We start from the raw sequence: 19,350 nt of genomic DNA, 5'->3' as shown, positions 1-19,350 counted from the left end.
GTATCAACAAATTTTAGACCTCAACTATCCATTCATTCAACAACATTCAGTCTGGTCATCTTGCATCATAATTGCCATCCAATACTTCAATACCTTTCATGTTAAACTCCCATTTTGTATTATTGACTTGCTCAATGGTTGGGTTGTTCTCATTGATCCTGTTATCAATAGCTTTGAATTATCAGGTATAAACTATGTTGTACGTTACATTGGGTTTTGTTTTAAATGAAATTCCAGCTGTTGGATTTTTGTCTGCAGGAGAGCTTGTTTACCAAGCCCAGTCACCTGATGAAGGAGCCTTGGTCACAGCTGCAAGAAACTTTGGTTTTGTTTTTCGATCCCGCACCCCAGAGACCATCACAGTGAATGAGATGAGCCAGCCTGTTGTCTACCAATTGCTGGCCATTTTGGATTTCAACAATGTGCGAAAGAGGATGTCAGTGATTGGTGGGTTAAGTACATAAAATAATTATCACCCCTTTTTACATTCACTGTTTTTCTGGGAAGATTATTATCCATTTATACTTTGTTCTTTTAAAACAGTGGAATTCATCAGAATGATGTACCTCTTTATTTTTATAGCATTGATATTACCTCTGACTTAATGATCTTGTGTTTTAGTTCGGAATCCTGAAGGACAAATACGACTTTACTCAAAGGGAGCTGATACAATTTTGTTTGAAAGACTTCATCCATCTAATGAAGACCTGATGTGTGTTACCTCAGACCATCTCAGTGTAAGTGCCTCTTCTGTTCTTTATATGTCTTTAACAGTTATTGGGTTAGGTTAATAAATAACATGATGATTAAATTGGGCCTTGCATGATGTTGTCACAATAGATTGAATGTAATATTGGTGCTCTTGGATTCTGCATTTATTTATTTTCTACTGTTCATTCAAAGTAATTTGGAACTTCCCTTGTGATGTATAGAATTTAGGAACATTTATTCAGTTTGGTCACACTTGAGAGTGGTCATGATTTTGGCAATGCTGGTGCACCAGAGTGAGGCTGGAAAACCAAACTAGTCCTTGGGCCTCTTCATAATAAGTTAGCACAGCTCCCTGGTTCGGGTGGAATTAATTTCGGCTGGTGCTGAAGTCCGGCAGGGCAAGGAGGAGGCAATTGGGTTGTAGAGAAGGCTGGTAGTAAACCGTAGTTGTCTTGTGGAGCCTGGAGTATTTCTCTGGCACCTATTCAATGCAGCCCAATTTGTAGCCTTTATTATGAGGGTCCTCCTGTGACCATCTTAATAATGGTCAGTGGTGAGGGAGCGCAAGTCCGAGGATTATAGGCCTGCACTCATCCTTCTGAACTCTAACTGTCTAAACAAATTCAGGAAACTAGGTGTCAAATGGATGGAGGAGCCTCATCTCAAGATTAAACTGAGGCCGTATATGCTCTTAGGCATCTGTCAGTATCACCCACAGAAAGTAAAAGACCCGATCAGTTTAGCCATGGCCAGAGCACCCATGTCAGTTTGGCAAAGGTCTTTGCTTCGAGAACTCAACTACCATTGTTTCCTGTTGGTGCCTGTAAAATAGTTGCAAGTGTGTTGAATTTAGACATGTGGTTGTTGAAGACCTATGTATTATCACAATAGATTGCTTCCTGGAACAATTTTTACTTGGTCTGAATCTCAATAATTTCTGAGTTACAATGTTTATAGTGACTGTTTCCTGTCAGTGATTGCTGTTGAGAAGATAATGCCTTCTTAAACTGCTACAGTCCATGTGGTGAAAATGTGCCCACAGTGTTATTAGGGAGGGGACCTCCAGGATTTGTGCCAGAAATGATAAAGGAACGATGATATCTTTCCAGTTTAGGATGTTGCTTGACTGGAAGTTAAACTTGGTAGTTTTCTCATTTACCTGTTGCCTTGTTCTTCCAAATAGTGGAGATCGTGGATATGGAAGGTGCTATGAAAGAAGTCTCAGCAAGTTGTAGATAGTGCACAATGCAGCCATAGTGTGCTGGGGTTGGAGGTAGTCATTATTGAAAGTGGTGGAAGGGTGCCAAATAATTAAGTTGCTTCGTTCTGTATGATGTTGTGTTATTAAAATTTCATTGGAGCTGCACTTATCCAGGACAATGGAGAGTACTGCATCATACTCCTGACTTGTGCTTTGTAAATGGGGGTACAATTATAACTACAAGCTTCAAGCAGTTTTGGCAAATCTTGAGTCCGTGGGAATCATGGAGAAAGAAAAATCTTCATTGGTTGGTGTCATATCTTGCACAAAGGAACATAACTGTGGTTGTTGGAGTCAATTATCTCAGCTCCAGGACATCTCTATGGGAGCTCCTCAGAGTAATCATTTGGCCCAACTACCTTTAACTGTTTCATCAATGACCTTCCCTCCATTATAAGATCAGAATGGGACATATTTACTGATGATTGCATTGATTTGATGAACATTCAGCACTATTTGCATCTCCTCAGATACTGAAGCAGTTTGTGTTGCAATGCAGCAAGACCTGAACAATATCCAGTGTGGGGCTGACAATGGCAACTAACATTCACCCCACACATGTGCAAGGCAGTGTCTAAGTCCAACAAGAGAGAATTTAACAGTCTCCTCAATCGCTGGTGTTATAATCACTGAATCCACCACTGTCAACAACATGGGGGTTACCATTGACCACAAACCGAACTGGACTAGCCACAGAAATGCAGTAGTTACAAGGGTAGGTAGGTTAGGAATCCTGAGGCAAATAACTCACCACCTAATTCCCCAAAGCCTGTCCATCATTTGCAAGGCACAAGTCTGGAGTGTGATGGAATACTATCCATCTGCCTGGAATTGATGTAGCTCTTACAACCCTCTCAAAACTTCCCACTATCCAGAACAAAGCAACTACTTGATTGGAACCTTAAATATTCATACCCTTCATCACTGGAGTAAAATGGCAGAAGGTGTACCATCTATACGATGAACTGCCGAAACACACACAGATTTATCAACAGCATCTTCCAAACACACGACCTCCAGCACCTAGAAGAACAAGGGCAGCAGACTCCTGGGAACACCACAAGACTGTTGCAGAGGGCTATCAATGCTGGATCATTAATATTCAAGGTTGATTTAAGCAGGTTTTCAGTCAGTAAGGGAATCAAGGGGAATGGGGAAAAGGCAGGAAAGTGGACTTGGGGATTATCAGATCCACCATGATCTCTTTGAATAGCGGAAAAGACCCGATAGTCTGTTTGGCTTACTTCTGCGCCTACATCGTATGATCTAATGACATTACCAGCAAGTTCCTCTCCAGCCTGATCTGAATCTTAAAGGGCCCTGGATGACGTACTCTGTGACGAGAAATATGGGAGAATTGTGTGACAAGTCAAGTGAGGCCTAGCTGGACATGAGCAACAAGTCACAAGTTTCCAATGAACTTGCAGGTGCTGGGCTGAGATTCCCGCTAGACAATGGCAAGGTGCCTATTAAGGAGGGTAATTGTTTGTGCTTGGGGTCATTAACTGTGCATCTCACTGTATTAGTGCACCATTGTACCAGCCACCATTAGGAAGCTATTCACTGAGAATCTTCAATAAGAAAATTTGAGCAGGTTAACTGCTTGCTTCTGTGGGTGGCCATCTTTGACACCTGGCAACAATATCTCAGGACACACTTCATAAAGTCATACAGCATTGAAATAGTCCTTTCGGTCTAACTTGTCCTACCGACCAAGTTTCCCCAGCTAAACTAGTCCTGTTTGCCTGCACTTGGTCCATATCCCTCTAAACCTTTTCTATTCATGTACCGATCCAAATGTCATTTAAGTGTTGTCACTGTACCTTCATCTACCATTCCTCTTAGAGTCATTCCATGTACAAACCACACTGTGTAAAAATGTTGTCCCTCACATCCTTTTTCCACTGCCATCTGAATCCTGCCAGTTCTCTCAGGACCTCATGGCACCTCTTCAATCCATTCAAAGGAAGCTTCTGAACTTTAAAACATACTTTGGGAGATCCCAGCAACTAATATTGAAATAGTGTAGCAAGAACACTCTGCACCCAGGGACAGGTATCCAGGCTTCATCTCAGGGCTGCTCACTTGGTCTCTTACTGCTCACTCTACTTGAACCCCCCTGGATGCTCACAGCCTTGAACTTTACCCTCCAAGCCAGGCTCACCGTTTTCTATGCCTTGCCCCGCTGTTTAGCCCAGACACAAAGCTAGGAAGCTTGTCGTGATTGTTGGCCGTCCTCAATCAAGTCAAGGGAGATGGCCTTCAGGGTCCTGGAACCAAGGGCAGTCACTGCTATCAGTCCAGAGGCTTGGGACAATCATCCACTTCGTAAGGGATGAGGAGCTGAATGTCAGGCAGCCATCTTGACTCCTTCTGCCCAACTTTGGGCTGCCTTCCTCTGGAATGAGTAAAGGGAAGGATTGAGTGGGATGAAAGTTGGTGGCATGGTAGTTGGAATAAGTGTATTTAGATATCCTGAGCAGGTAGTAGGCTGTGCTGATGCTGTGCAGGGTTTGGGATTTGGGGTGAATGTGAGCGAGTGAAGGCAAATGAATTAGGATGTTTCTCTACAACAGCTTGCCGTTAGGTAGCACCTTTTGCACAATAAATCACCCCAATGTACTTCCCAGAAATGTTACAAAAGTATGACATCCACAACTACAAGGAGATTTTACATTAGATAATCAAAAGCTAGATCCAAGAGGTAAGTTTAAGAAGGATCTTAAGGAGGGAAACAAAGTACACAGACAATGGCATATAGGAGGGTCATGCGTGTGCCTAGTTACCATGGTTACAGAGAGCTCAACCACCAACAATGCAGCAAATATCACTGGGAATGCTGGAGTGGCCAGAATTGCAGGTGCACCAATATCTTTTCTTGCTGATTCATTCACAGGATGTGGGTGGCACTCATTAAACCAACATTTACTGCCCATCCCTCAGAGGGGAGCTGAGAGTCAACCACATTGGGCAATTATGTACCTGCTGGAGATTGCAGATAGGGAGGACAAAGACCACAATCAGGTTTAAAAACAAAGACGGGAATTTTTAAATTGAAATGTTGCTTGACCAAGAGCCGATGAAGGTCAGTGAGACCAGAGGTACTGGGGAGACTGGATTTGCTGGAAGTTAATACACAGGCAGTAAAGTTTTGGGTTACCTCCAATTATTTTAAATTTATCTTTTCATGTGTTGTGGAGGTTGCTGGCGTGGTCAATATTTATTGTCCATTCCTAAGTGCCTTTGAACTGAATGGTTTAGATTAAATACCTGACAGTATGGAAACAGGCCCTTCGGCCCAACAAGTCCACACAGACCCTCTGAAGAGTAACCCACCAAGACCCTTTCCCATACCCACATTTACCCCTGACTAATGTCCCTAACACTGGGCAATTGAGCATGGCTTATTCATCTGACCTGCATATCTCTGGATTATGTGAGCAAACCGGAGCACCCGAAGGAAACCCACGCAGACATTGGGTGAATGTGCAAACTCCACACAGACAGTCGCCTGAGGCGGGAATCGAACTCAGGTCCCTGGTGCTGTGAGGCTGCAGTGCTAACCACTGAGCCACCGTGCCGCCCACCAAGGGTAGTTTGTTAGGTCATTTCAGAGAGCATTTGAAGCATCAACCACTGGGTTAGATTCACATGTAGGCTAAACCAGGTAAGGATGGCAGATTTCCTTCACTGAATGACATTAATAAATTGGATTTGCAACCATCAAATGTCAATACCAGCCATCAATACACAACCATCAAAGATGCTTACCATTCCATCTCCCGGTAAATAACACCATAAGGCTGTGTCCTTCTCCCAGTTTACAAGCAGAACCTAGGGTGTGAGGAAGTCATACAGAAAGTTGCACAGTGCTGGGCTCAGGTAATAGATGAGCTGCTATGTGAGTTTGAAGTTGGTGGATTGGTCCATGTTCAAGAACTCAGTGGCCACCCTAAACGAATATGCCACCACCGTCACCGACTTCATCAGTAAGCATGTAGAGCACAGTGTGCCAAAGAAATTAATCTGAGCGTTCCCCAACTGGAAACCACAGATGAACTGGGAAATTTACTCCCTGACCTATACAAGAATTCTAGGTGTGATCTTTGTGTGGCAATAGAGATGCCAGAGATAATATCAGGTTAAATTAGAGTTCCAGACTAACTACAGAACACACGTCAACAGTGGCAAGACTAGCGTGATGTAACGGGCCACAAAGTAAAGTCGAGAAGAATCGTTGACAACAATGCACCCCTCCCCCCATGAGCTCAGTGCATTCTACGCTCATTTTGAACAGAAGGTTAGTGAAATGATGTCTCTTCCCCTGACAGTCTCGGGTGCACATGTATCCAGAGTCACCATCGCAGATGTGAGATCAGCCTTCTTGGGACTGAACCCACGGAAAGCGACTGGCCCGGATGGAATCCCTGGCCGTGCATTCAGATCCTGTACAGACCAGGAGTATTCACAAACATCTTGAACCTCTCTTTACTACGATGTGAGATTCCCACCTGCTTCAAGAAGACCACTATCATCCTGCTGTCAAAGAAAAACCAGAAACATGCCTGACAGACTAATGCCCAGTGGCTCTGACATGCATAACTATGAAGTGCGTTGAGATGTTAGTAATGGCACATATCAACTCCAGCCTCCCAGATTCAACTCAACTGAGTACTTGACATACTCAAATGTTGCCAATATTTGACCATTTTTAGTGGATATTTGTTATGTTATAGATCATTAACAAACTTTCCCTGACCAAAAAATACTTTTTCCCAGCATCTTTTTCAGCACCAACCTTTGCTGGTCACATTGATTCACTTCCTGCCAATCCATAGCTAGCAATGTAGGCAGATAATGACAGGCGGTAGGTGTTAGCTTCAATGCTGAAGAGACAAGTCAATAACTGTCAGGAAAGATTGACGGTGCTTTACCTCGTCACGTCTGCACGGCAAACATCACATCTCCTCAGTTACAAGCCACTTCCTTGGTAATTACATCTAACCTGTACCCTGGCAGATAAATAGAGGGAACTACTTGAAAACTGGTAGCTAAATTTAACACTTTTTGTCGCTACTGGGAACTTTTAATATTCTGAAACCCCAGAGCCTTATTTGATAATGGCTGATTTTGATTTGGAGCTATGAACCTGCACTCAAGGTCTCTTTGTTCAGCAACACTCCCGAGGACCTCACCATTAAGTGTATAAGTCCTGCTAAGACTTGCTTTCGCAAAATACAGCCCTTCGCATTTATCTAAATTAAATTCCAACTGCCACTCCTCAGCCCATTGGCCCATCTGATGAAGATCCCGTTGTAATCTGAGGTAACCTTCTTCACTGTCCACTACACCTCCAGTTTTGGTGTCATTGGAGATGTAGTGGACAGCGAAGAAGGTTACCTCAGATTACAATGCAATCTTGATCAGATGGGCCAATGGGCTGAGGAGTAACCCAGGGAGTTAGTGAGGAAAGAGATCGATCTGAGACGGGTACAGCTGAGAACAGAAGTGAATCAAACAGTCAGGGCAGGGAGGGACAAGGTAGGACTAAAAAATTAAACTACATTTATTTCAGTGCAAGGGGCCTAACAGGGAAGGCAGATGAATTCATGGTATGGTTCGGAACATGGGATTGGGATATCATAGCAATTACAGAGACATGGCTCAGGGATGGGCAGGACTGGCAGCTTAATGTTCCAGAATACAAATGCTACAAGGAAGGATAGAAAGGGAGGCAAAGGAGGAGGAGGAGTGGCATTTTTGATCAGGGATACCATTACAGCTGTGCTGAGGGAGGATATTCCCGGAAATACATCTAGGAAAGTTATTTGGGTGGAACTGAGAAATAAGAAGGGATGATCACCTTATTGGGATTGTATTATAGACCCCCCAGTAGTCAGAGGGAAATTGAGAAACAAACTTGCAAGGAGATCTCCGCTATCTGTAAGAATAATAGGGAAGTTATGGTAGGGGATTTTAACTTTCCAAACATCGCCTGGGACTGCCATAGTGTTAAAGGTTTAGATGGAGAGGAATTTCTTAACTGCGTACAAGACAATTTTCTGATTCAGTATGTGGATGTACCTACTAGAGAAGGTGCAAAACTTGACCTTCTCTTGGGAAATAAGGCAGGGCAGGTGACTGAGGTGTCAGTGGGGGAGCATTTTGGGGCCAGTGACCATAATTCTATTAGTTTTAAAATAGTGATGGAAAAGGATAGATCAGATCTAAAAGTTGAAGTTCTAAATTGGAGAAAGGCCAATTTTGACAGTATTAGGCAAGAACTTTCGAAAGCTGATTGGAGGCAGATTTGCAGGTAAAGGGACAGCTGGAAAATGGGAGGTCTTCAGAAATGAGATAACAAGAATCCAGAGAAAGTATATTCCTGTCAAGGTGAAAGGGAAGGCTGGTAGGAATAAGGAATGCTGGATGACTAAAGAAATTGAGGGTTTGGTTAAGAAAAAGAAGGAAGCATACGTCAGGTATAGACAGGATAGATCGAGTGAATCCTTAGAAGAGTATAAAGAAAGTAGGAGTATCCTTAAGAGGGAAATCAGGAGGGCAAAAAGGGGACATGAGATAGCTTTGGCAAATAGAATTAAGGAGAATCCAAAGGGTTTTTACAAATATATTAAAGACAAAAGGGTAACTAGGGAGAGAATAGGGCCCCTCAAAGATCAGCAAGGTGGTCTTTGTGTGGAGCCACAGAAAATGGGGGAGATACTAAATGAATGTTTTGCATCAGTATTTACTGTGAAAAAGGATATGGAAGATATAGACTGCAGGGAAATAGATGGTGACATCTTGCAAAATGTCCAGATTACAGAGGAGGAAGTGCTGGATGTCTTGAAACGGTTAAAGGTGGATAAATCCCCAGGACATGAGGGATTCATGTGTACCCGAGAACTCTGTGGGAAGCGAGAGAAGTGATTGCTGGGCCTCTTGCTGAGATATTTGTATCATCGATAGTCACAGGTGAGGTGCCGAAAGACTGGAAGTTGGCAAACATGGTGCCACAGTTTAAGAAGGGCGGTAAAGACAAGCCAGGGAACGATAGACCAGTGAGCTTGACCTCAGTGGTGGGCAAGTTGTTGGAGGGAATCCTGAGGGACAGGATGTACATGTATTTGTAAAGGCAATCACTGATTCGGGATAGTCACCATGGCTTTGTGCATGGGAAATCATGTCTCACAAACTTTATTGAGTTTTTTGAAGAAGTAAAAAAGAGGATCGATGAGAGCAGAGCAGTAGATGTGATCTATATGGACTCCAGAAAGGCATTCGACAAGGTTCCCCATGGGAGACTGATTAGCAAGGTTAGATCTCATGGAATACAGGGAGAACTAGCCATTTGGATACAGAAATGGCTCAAAGGTAGAAGACAGAGGGTGGTGGTGAAGGGTTGTTTTTCAGACTGGAGGCCTGTAACCAGTGGAGTGCCACAAGGATCGGTGCTGGGCCCTCTACTTTTTTGTCATTACATAAATGATTTGGATGTAAGCATAAGAAGTACATTTAGTAAGTTTGCAGATGACACCAAAATTGGAGGTGTAGTGGTCAGCGAAGAGGGTTACTTCAGATTACAACAGGATCTGGACGAGATGGGCCAATGAGCTGAGAAGTGGCAGATGGGGTTTAATTCAGATAAATGCGAGGTGCTGCATTTTGGGAAAGCAAATCCTCGCAGGACCTATAACTTAATGGTAAGGTCCTAGGGAGTGTTGCTGAACAAAGAGACCTTGGAGTGCAGGTTCATAGCTCCTTGAAAGTGGAGTCGCAGGTAGATAGGATAGTGAAGAAGGCATTTGGTATGCTTTCCTTTATTGGTCAGAGGCTTGAGTACAGGAGTTGGGAGGTCATGTTGCGGTTGTACAGGACATTGGTTAGGCCACTGTTTTAATATTGCGTGCAATTCTGGTCTCCTTCCTATCAGAAAGATGTTGTGAAACTTGAAAGGGTTCAGAAAAGATTTACAAAGATGTTGCCAGGGTTGGAGGATCTGAGCTACAGGGAGAGGCTGAACAGGCTGGGACTGTTTTCCCTGGAGCATCAGAGGCTGAGGGGTGACCTTATAGAGGTTTACAAAATTATGAGAGGCATGGACAGGATAAATAGGCAAAGTCTTTTCCCTGGGGTTGGGGAGCCCAGAACTAGAGGGCATAGATTTAGGGTGAGAGGGGAAAGATATAAAAGAGACCTAAAGGGCAACTTTTTCACGCAGAGGGTGGTACGTGTATGGAATGAGCTGCCAGAGGATGTGGTGGAGGCTGGTACAATTGCAACATTTAAGAGGCATTTGGATGGTTATATAAATAGGAAAGGTTTGGAGGGATGTGGGCCGGGTGATGGCGGGTGGGACTAGATTGGGTTGGGATATCTGGTCGGCATGGACGGGTTGGACCGGAGGGTCTGTTTCCATGCTGTACATCTCTATAACTCTATGCCTCTAAATCATTAATTCACCACCACCATTATGCAGCATGGTGGGGTTCGAACCCAGGTCCCCAGAACATTACCATGGTCTCTAGTTGTAGTCTTGTGATGATACTCCCTCGAGGAGCTCACCGACATCTTGTTTAGGACAACCAGGGATGAGCAATAAATGTTGCAGCACCCACTGAACCCATGAGAACTAAAAAAAAGTTCCATATCGATCTAACAAGCTCTTGAAATTTGACAGTATGTTACATTATCGACTCCCTGCAATGTAGTGTAATTCTGTCACTTTGTAGGCCCTTAAATAGCGATTTACGAACTGTTTGCTGATTCAGTGTTAATGGGTAAGTATTAAATTTAAAACCTGCCAATTTACACCTCAACATGATTTCTCCTCCTTGAATATTGACATGAGGTTTATGAATGCCTTCTCCTTGGTGCTTCTCTGTATTCCAAACTTTGTGTAAGTTTGGAAATTTAATTTGAGTTTCATTTAAAGCAAGTTTAGTCTGAAGACCCTTTTTGTGATACTCAGCTATCTTGCAATTCAGTTGAGGAAAGAGCAATAAAAGTTTAAGAAGGACACAGAATTCCAAAATCTCTTACCTAGAATTGCACCTCTCTTTCAAATTTGTGGCCCTTCGGAAGTTAGTAATGTATAAAGTTAAGCTCGGTAAGTGACTTATAAATAACTACTGCAGAATGTACTTGTTATTTGAATGTATGTGTGTGGTTAGCAAGCATCTCCTGTTAAGTATGCTTGTATCAGACTTTATTAGCCACCATGTTTTGAATGTTAATACAAATGGAGTGAGTTGAAATTACTGTTGCTTCTCAGCTACTTAACTTCTTTAAGAAACCCAAGTAACATAGCACTTACTTCAATGACTCACTGTACAATTGGTAAGCCTTTGCTTTCATGAACAAATTTGATTATGGTATATTAGGTCGGTACAATGGCTCAGTGGTTAACACTGCTGCCTCACAGCGCCAGGTATCCGGGTTTGATCCCATCCTCAGGCGCCTGTCTGAGAGGAGTTTGCACATTCTCCCCGTGTCTGTGTGGGTTTTCTTTGGATGCTCCGGTTTCCTTCCACAGTCCAAAGCTGTGCAGATTAGGTAGATTGGCCATAGTTTCCAGGGATGTGCAGGCTAGGTGGGTTAGCTATAGGAAATGCAGGGTTACAGGTGTAGGTTAGCAGGGTGGATCTGGTTGGGTTGCTCTTTGAATGGTCAGTAGAGTCTCAATGGGCTGAATGGCCTGCTTCCACACTGTAGGGATTCTATTCCATGGTAACATTTAATTTTTGTATTAAATACCAGATGTATCTTACTACATTATTAGAGCAGTTGTATTTACTACTAATGAGCATAAATGTATTTGAAACATGAGTCATAAGCACTGGAAAAATGATGTCCAAACAGAAATAGCTTAATATTCTTTTTGCTTTGATTGAATCATGAATGTAAAATCATTTCCATTGTGGTCTGAAAATTTTGATCTCTAGGGTAATTGAAATTCATACAACAGTAGATTTTAGGAACCAATTAGGAAAGCCTTTAATCCACAGATGATGCAAAAACAAATGTCTTTGTGATTTCTGCGTCACCTCTTTTGGCCAACATTTACACGATAAAAGCTGCTCACATTTCCTGAAACGTACAGGGAGCAGCCATTCTGTGTAATTCAGTCTCTGATGTGACTCATGACAGAAATACTGCTGCCCACAGATGCACAAATGTGTACAAGGTTGTTTAAATGGTGCACTAATGGCCACAATTTAGTAATCACCCATCAGTATGTAATATTTTTCACATTTTAGATAAAGCGAATTGAAGTCTCAAGAGATCCAAGATCTCTGTGCTGCCTTGTTGATGTTCAGGAATGAAAAGGGAAGTTTCAGTGGAATGTGGTTTCTCATAGTCTCATACCAACCTGAGAGGATCCTTATTTTCTAAAACATCTTCATTATGCCACCATACATAATTTATTAGATTATGAAAGACTAGCATTTACATAGAACCTTTCATGATAACAGAATGTCACAAAGTGTTTTACCAGTGCTTTGGAAGTCTAATTCCCTCTGTCCATGGCTGCTGTGATCACCAGCATTTGTTGTTTTCAGTAACATAGCAACGGGTTTGCCCACAACAAACTCTCATATACAGTACGTCAATGTGATAATGACCAGATAATTTGGTCTTGCTTCATTGGTTAAGGAAGAAGCGTTGGACAAGATAAGTGAGCAGAACTGCTCAGCACTTTGATTTTTGTGCTCAGTCTCTGGAGGGAGGGGGGCTTGAACCAATAACCTTTTGGCTCAGAAGATTAATCACTTCATACTACTGCTGATGCAGTAGTCCCTGGATTGCAGATGGGTCCCTGGCTCACATTGCAGCTGACCATAGCAATAGGTGTAAACCACCAAGAGAAAATTAAAATATAGGAACTGTTCCAGGGCATTAGCATCAGAGGTAGTATGAAATTATTTATCTCCATTGCTAACACAACTGATAAACCATTCAAGTTACACAGTGAAACATTCTAAACTATAAGTAAGTTGCCAGCCTTGGCTCAGTTGATTGCACACTCACTTCTGAGCCAAAAGGTTATTGGTTCAAGCCCCCCTTCCTCCCAGAGACTGAGCACAAAAATCAAGATTGATACAAAGAGCTGAGGAGTTCTGCCCACTTATCTTGTCCAACATTGGAGCAATCAAAAAGTCATTATCAGCTGCCCCTAAAAGTACAATATATTATAATTTTCTAGAATTTACTCTTTAAGAAAATGCTGCTTTAATCCTCAATGTGATACTTTACAGGAATTTGCAGGAGAAGGTCTACGGACATTAGTGCTCGCCTACAAAGATCTGGATGAAGCTTACTTTAATAAGTGGCAGATAAGACACCATAATGCCAGCACTGCTCTTGAGAACCGAGATGAACAGCTTTCTGCCTTGTATGAAGAGATTGAACAGGACCTGATGGTATGACCGTGTGGAGTATTGCGTTGTCACATCAGTGAATTGCAGTACTTGATGTATACATGAAGGTTGTGACTTACGTATAATGCTTAGCTTAAATTTTATAAGTGATTATATTCATATTACAACCTGGCCCTTTTGTTGGTTTGACAATGAGCAAATTTTCATACATAATTATTCTGTTTAATGCAACCAAAGGGAGACTTTTGCATACATTTTAAAAATAGGGAATCATCAGATTTTATGATAAATTTCTTAAGAAAGCAATACAGCATTCAGAATACCAATAGTATACAGATAATTTTGACTTAATCATTAAGTGGAAATCAGCAAAACAAAATTGTGAAGTATCTGATGCATATCTAGCTTTTCTGGAGGTGTTAAGGTACAGTGTCTCTGTCTCATGTTCAAATCCCAGTCCAAGACTAGATGGGCATGAAACGTGAGTTCATAATGCAGCCAAACAGGCTGTGTAAGAAATCCTTACAACATACATCATTGGTGGGTGGTAAGAGTTGGAGAGATTCCTGACCAGCCATGTAATGGAAAATAATTGGACCCTGTACCATGAGTGTTCATAGCTTCAGGCTACTACATGAGTGTAAGTGCGTGTAGCCCCAGTAACACAAGCTCATTGGGAGCAGGCTGGCGCAGTCAGCTGGACAATGCCGATGAATCAGATCCTAGCCAACTGCGTGGAGCTCGCTCTTTGGTCTGGCTGGGCTGGTCTTGGGACTTGCCTCCTTACCCTTCCTGTTGTAGCGGTAATGGAGCAGTGAGTACTACCTGCTTTGCGGCAGTGAACACAACAATAAGAAGACTAGCAAATATAAATTCTGCAAAATATGGATCAATATTTTGTTTAGACATATTGACTATAAAAGCTTAATAGAGAAATATTAATGCATAGCAGGTAATTAACTGTGTATTTAACGCTATTCAGTTGCTAGGTGCCACTGCTGTAGAAGACAAATTACAAGAAGGGGTTTCTGACACAATTGCCAACCTAACCCTGGCCAATATCAAGGTTTGGGTACTTACTGGAGATAAGCAAGGTAAATAGTAACCTCATTTATTTTATGAAAGATTATTTTAATTTTGGCTGTTTATACAGATAAACCTATTGGATTTAATCCATCTGAGCTGTCTAAGCTAATTACCAACAGCGACTGTGGCAATCGGAAATGGATGGAGCGGAGTGGAGTTGAATGTTTAAATTGAAATTTTCTCATTTGCATTTGACTTTGCAAACTGAACTCAACATACATTGTTCATTCACTGGCTGTCAATTAATATCTGGGTGAAGAGGCTGGTGGAAGGTAGGCCTGTCCTTTTTCTCCTGCCAAAGGAGACCAAATGCCATCACCCTAGATGGCTAGGTGTGTTGTGAGAAGAAACACCCAGCCATGAAACAGCAGGTCAATGACCTTTGGCGTTGCGCAAGGCTAAGTGCTGTCACCTTCTCTTTGTTATCTCACTCACTCTAACTCTGCCATTGCACAAAGTTAATCATTTACCACTCACACTGTTTCACGCACCATCTTCCACTCACCTCATCCTCCCAAAGTACTCACCCTTCCTACCACTTGTAATTCCTCCTCACTCACTCGGAGCACCTCCTGCTCTTTCACCACCACTACAGCTTTTCCGGTCACTTTCTGCTCACTCAATTCCTCCTTTAGTCACAGTGACGATGATGTTACAAATTCCACCCTCCCTCCCAGAGCTCCAGCTCTCCCCTGTGTCCTCCCAAGCTGTGGCAGATCCCATCTGTATGTTTGAAGGAGCCCCACCTTCACAGTTATTACCCTGTCTGCATCGCAGCATAATGACTTGACTCTCCCCACACTTGCTTTTACTGCTTTCCTCAACACAGCAAGGTCTCTCCCTGGTAAACCCCTTTGACATTTGCTCTCCTGGACTGAGAATGTCCAACCACCTGGGCAGAGCTTGTAATATGCCCTTGACTGAGTTTGGCAGCATCCCTGACTGACCCTTCACTTCGGACTATTCCCCTTTGGCTTTCAGACATGGCCATTGGTTAAAGCATTCTCATTATGTTTGCTGAGTAAGTAATTGGCACACGCTGTGGGTGTGACCTTGACATAGCGGCGTGCCATGTAGTCATATGCAAACATACAAACCTGGAACTAGAGTAGGACAGTTGGCCCATCGAGCTTGCTCTGCCACTCAGTAAGATCACAGCTGATCCAATTTTAACCTCAACCTTCCTCCATAAGCCCATAGTCTTTCATCCCTTTGGTAATCAAGAATCTGGCAACCTCTGCCTTTAAAAATGCGAAGATTCGGCACCCACTCCCTTTGGGGGAAGGGAATTCCAAAGACACTCAGCCTTTTGAGAGAAATAAATGTTTCCTTATCTCTGTCTTATATGAGCAACCCATTATTTTTAAACTGTGACCTCTAGTTCTAGGTTCTCCCAAAAGAGGAAGCAGCCTTTCGACATTCACCCAGTCAAGTCCCCTCAGAATCTTATGTGTTTAAGTTTATTCACCTCTGACTGTTCTGAACTCCAGAGAATACAGATCTAGGCTGTCCAGCCTTTCTTCAGTTTTATGTCCACTCCCTTCTAACCACGGGAAACTGCCTGGCCTTCGGTCAGTGCCAGGCAGCAAGGCAAGGTAGAGATGCGGTGAGTGTCCATGTAGGTGCAAAATGAGTCCGAAAGGAAGCTGAGAGCCCTGAGTTGCATCTGCACAGACGCATGAGATGGGCGTGTCCAATTTGCACACAATTGGCAGGAGCATCGCAATGTGAGGTGTCAGTGACCTCCAAAGTGCGATAGTGAAGCGTCTTGAGTTAGTCAGGGATCAACCACAATGGCACAGTGAGGCTGCGGCTTTCCTGCTGCCAACTTCCATGAATGAAGTCTGGAGGGGGACGGCGTTCACTGAGATGTTGCTGAATGATGGTGAACATGGCAATCAACCAGCAAGCTCCATCCTCCAGATAACTGCACAGACTCTCACATTTGGAATTGTCACCATCCAGCTTCTCCCCAGTACCTGATAATGAGATGAGTGTAGCTAATAATGAGTTAAGGTCCTTGCCACATAATGGCAAGGTTCTCATCCAGCTATGGAAAGCTTAAGAAGAAAATCAGACTTTGTTTTCTTGATGAGGAGAATCTCAATTTTTCATTCTTGCTCTATTTTCCCAAACCTTTCGCCATTACCCACACCACACAAGGATTGGGAATATTCCACCAATTGTGTTTAGTAGCTGGCTGAATGGCATTTGAAATGATTGGAAAGAAATTGGTGGATGATATACAAAACTCAACCCAGTCAGGCTACAATAAGTCATCAAGTCACATCAAAACAGTAGTAAACTCGAGAGGCAGAAATGAGATGATTCCACAAAAAGTGGGCAGAGATCCGAGGCCTGAGATTCTTGAACTACTTCCAAGCCAAAGAAACTGCTAATAATGCAGGAAACTGATGCGATTGTATTGTTGAAATCTCTCTGAGGTTGGTTGGAAAAGCCTTGGAGAATTATAAAGACCACATTAGAATAAGTGAACTATAAGGAAATCAGGACCTCTGCTTGGAATGGAGGTTCACCAAGATGGTCTGTCAATTTGTGTTTGGTCATATCACAGCAGAGAAAGGATATCTACTGTACATTAGTGTTTCACCTGGATAAATGTGGCATGGGAAGAGTTAAATGATCAGGTGTTTTATTAACAATGAGTACCAGAAGTCAGGATGATGGAAGAATCCACATCTAGGAGATAGTGTTATGCAATGGAGGAAAGAGATGGAAAAAGATCCTTAATGATTGGACTGTGATCATCTGATGCAGTGGCTTATGAGAAATGGTAGTTACTAGGGTCTTCATGGTGGAGATGGCTCAAAATGGACCCTTGGGAAATGGGGTAGGCACAATCCCTCAGCTGAGAAAAGGAGAACGGAGTCTGAGAAACTTTGGTTTGAAAAGAGAAACCATCAGCAAAAAACAATGGAGGCACAGAAACTGTACAGCCCAACAGTGTCTTTATGTGAAGCAGCCGGGAGGAAGGATAATGAAAACACTAAGAACAAAAGGGAGCTTCAGTCAAGGAGGATAAATCTGAGTCACTGGATGTTGTCATTTGAAGTGAAAGCTGATATGAGTGGTGTGGATTGGTAACAGCCTGATTCACAGCAGAAAGAATATGGATAACCCAAAGCAGGGCACAAACACAATTACATCAGATTATCAGCTGTTCAGTTTTCGCTGTGATATTGAGAACTACTGCCATGATTTAAAGGCACAGAAGAGAATGGTAAAATCAAATGTGAGAAAAATCAGATCTTCAGATAAATTGATGTTTGACTGGGAAATGTACAGTTCTCCTAAATGGATTCCTCTATATCTTTTATTTCACAGATATTGAGCTGTTTTGTTCTGCAAACTCCAGTGGTCAAAAACGGACTCTTTGTTACAATTAATGCTTTCCATTGAAACCCATTTTTCAAAATAATTTTTTTTATGGTTAGGCCCATAAATCATGATGAAGGCTATCTTGCAGTCTTGTTTGTTGCCTTCAACTTCAGCTGCATCCTGCATCTTAGACCTCAAACTTACATCTTGACTTATGAAGCAAAGCATCACTCAAATAAATTGGTTTAATAGAATTTTTGTGCCACTGCAATGTATGTGGGGTTTGAAACTCCCAGAGCGGAGGTCCAATTCCAAACTGCTCCATCTTTGTTTCCCATGGGCCTGCAGCCAGTGGTGTGGAGTTTTTTCTTATACATTCGTGGGATGTGGCATCTCTGACTGGCTGAGACTTTATTGCCTGTTCCTGCTTGCCCTTGAGAAAGTAGTGATGAGTTGCCTTCTTGAGCCACTGTAGTCCATCTGTTGTAGATAGTGCCATTCAAGAGGGAATTCCTGGATTTTGACCCAGCGACAGTGTAGGAGTGGCGATTATATTTCCATGTCAGGATGATGAGGGGAATTTGAAGTTGTACAGGATGTTGGTGAGGCCGCTTCTGGAGTACTGAGTAGAGTTCTGGTCACCCTGTTATAAGGAAAGATATTGTTTAGCTGGAAGGGATTTAGAAGAGATTTACCAGGATGTTACTGAGAATGGAGGATTTGTGTTCTAAGAGGCTGGATAGACTGGGACTTCTTTCCTCTGGAGCGTAGGAAGTGAGGACAGACCTTATACAGGTTTATAAATTATGAGGGGCATAGATAAGGTGAATGGTGTCCTTTCATTGCGGTGGGGATTTCGAGATGAGTGGGAATATTTTAAGGTAAAAGGAGACAGATTTAAAAAAGAAACAAATGGCACTCTTTCATACAGAGGGTGGTTTGTGTATGGAATAATCTTCCAGAGGAAGTAGTGGATGCAGGTACCATTCCAATGTTTAAAAAACAATTGGATAAGTACATGAATATGAAATGGAGAAAGGGAGGACTGCAGATGTTGGAGGTCAGAGTTGAAGAGTATGGTGCTGGTAAAGCAAAGCAGGTCAGGCAGCATCCAAGGAGCAGGAGAGTCGACGTTTCGGGCATAAACCCTTCATCAGGAATTTGGACTGAGCACAGGCAGGTGGGACTGGTTTAGTTTGGGATTATCAGTATTGACGGGTTGGATCAAAGGGTCTGTTCCCATGCTCTATGACCAATGACCCAGGTGGTGGTGTTCTCTTTATCTCCTGCCCCTGTCCTTCTATATGGAAATGATTGTGATTTTGGAAAATGAAACAGAAACCGAAATTGCTGGAGAAATTCAGAACAGTTCTCCCTGAAGCCTCTATACCATCTACAAGGCACAAGTCAGTAATGTGATTCAGAACGGTTCTGATGGAGAGTCACCGGACTCGAAACATCAAACTCTGTTTTCTTCCCACAGATGCTGCCACACCTGGTGAATTTCTCCAGCAATTTCAGTTTTGTTTCAGATCCCCAGTATGCACAGTTCTTTGTTGTATTTTAGTGAGT

At 42.7% G+C, this 19,350-nt stretch overlaps 1 protein-coding gene across 4 annotated transcripts in view; it reads left to right on the top strand.

Moving 5' to 3' along the window:
- The window catches only part of atp8b4 (ATPase phospholipid transporting 8B4), a 245,466-nt gene that overhangs the window by 184,678 nt on the left and 41,438 nt on the right, over positions 1–19,350 (top strand). For all 4 annotated transcript variants that reach the window (XM_072565057.1, XM_072565058.1, XM_072565059.1 and 1 more), the window contains 4 exons: positions 259–447; positions 622–737; positions 13,231–13,395; positions 14,336–14,447. In XM_072565057.1, the coding sequence (XP_072421158.1) occupies positions 259–447; positions 622–737; positions 13,231–13,395; positions 14,336–14,447 (582 nt within the window). The remainder of the gene's footprint in view (positions 1–258; positions 448–621; positions 738–13,230; positions 13,396–14,335; positions 14,448–19,350) is intronic.

The sequence above is a fragment of the Chiloscyllium punctatum genome, chromosome 48, assembly GCF_047496795.1.
Source record: "Chiloscyllium punctatum isolate Juve2018m chromosome 48, sChiPun1.3, whole genome shotgun sequence".
Classification (NCBI taxonomy): Eukaryota; Metazoa; Chordata; class Chondrichthyes; order Orectolobiformes; family Hemiscylliidae; genus Chiloscyllium; species Chiloscyllium punctatum.
The sequence above is the reverse complement of the archived record's forward strand: the minus strand, read 5'-3'. Positions and strand labels throughout refer to the sequence as shown.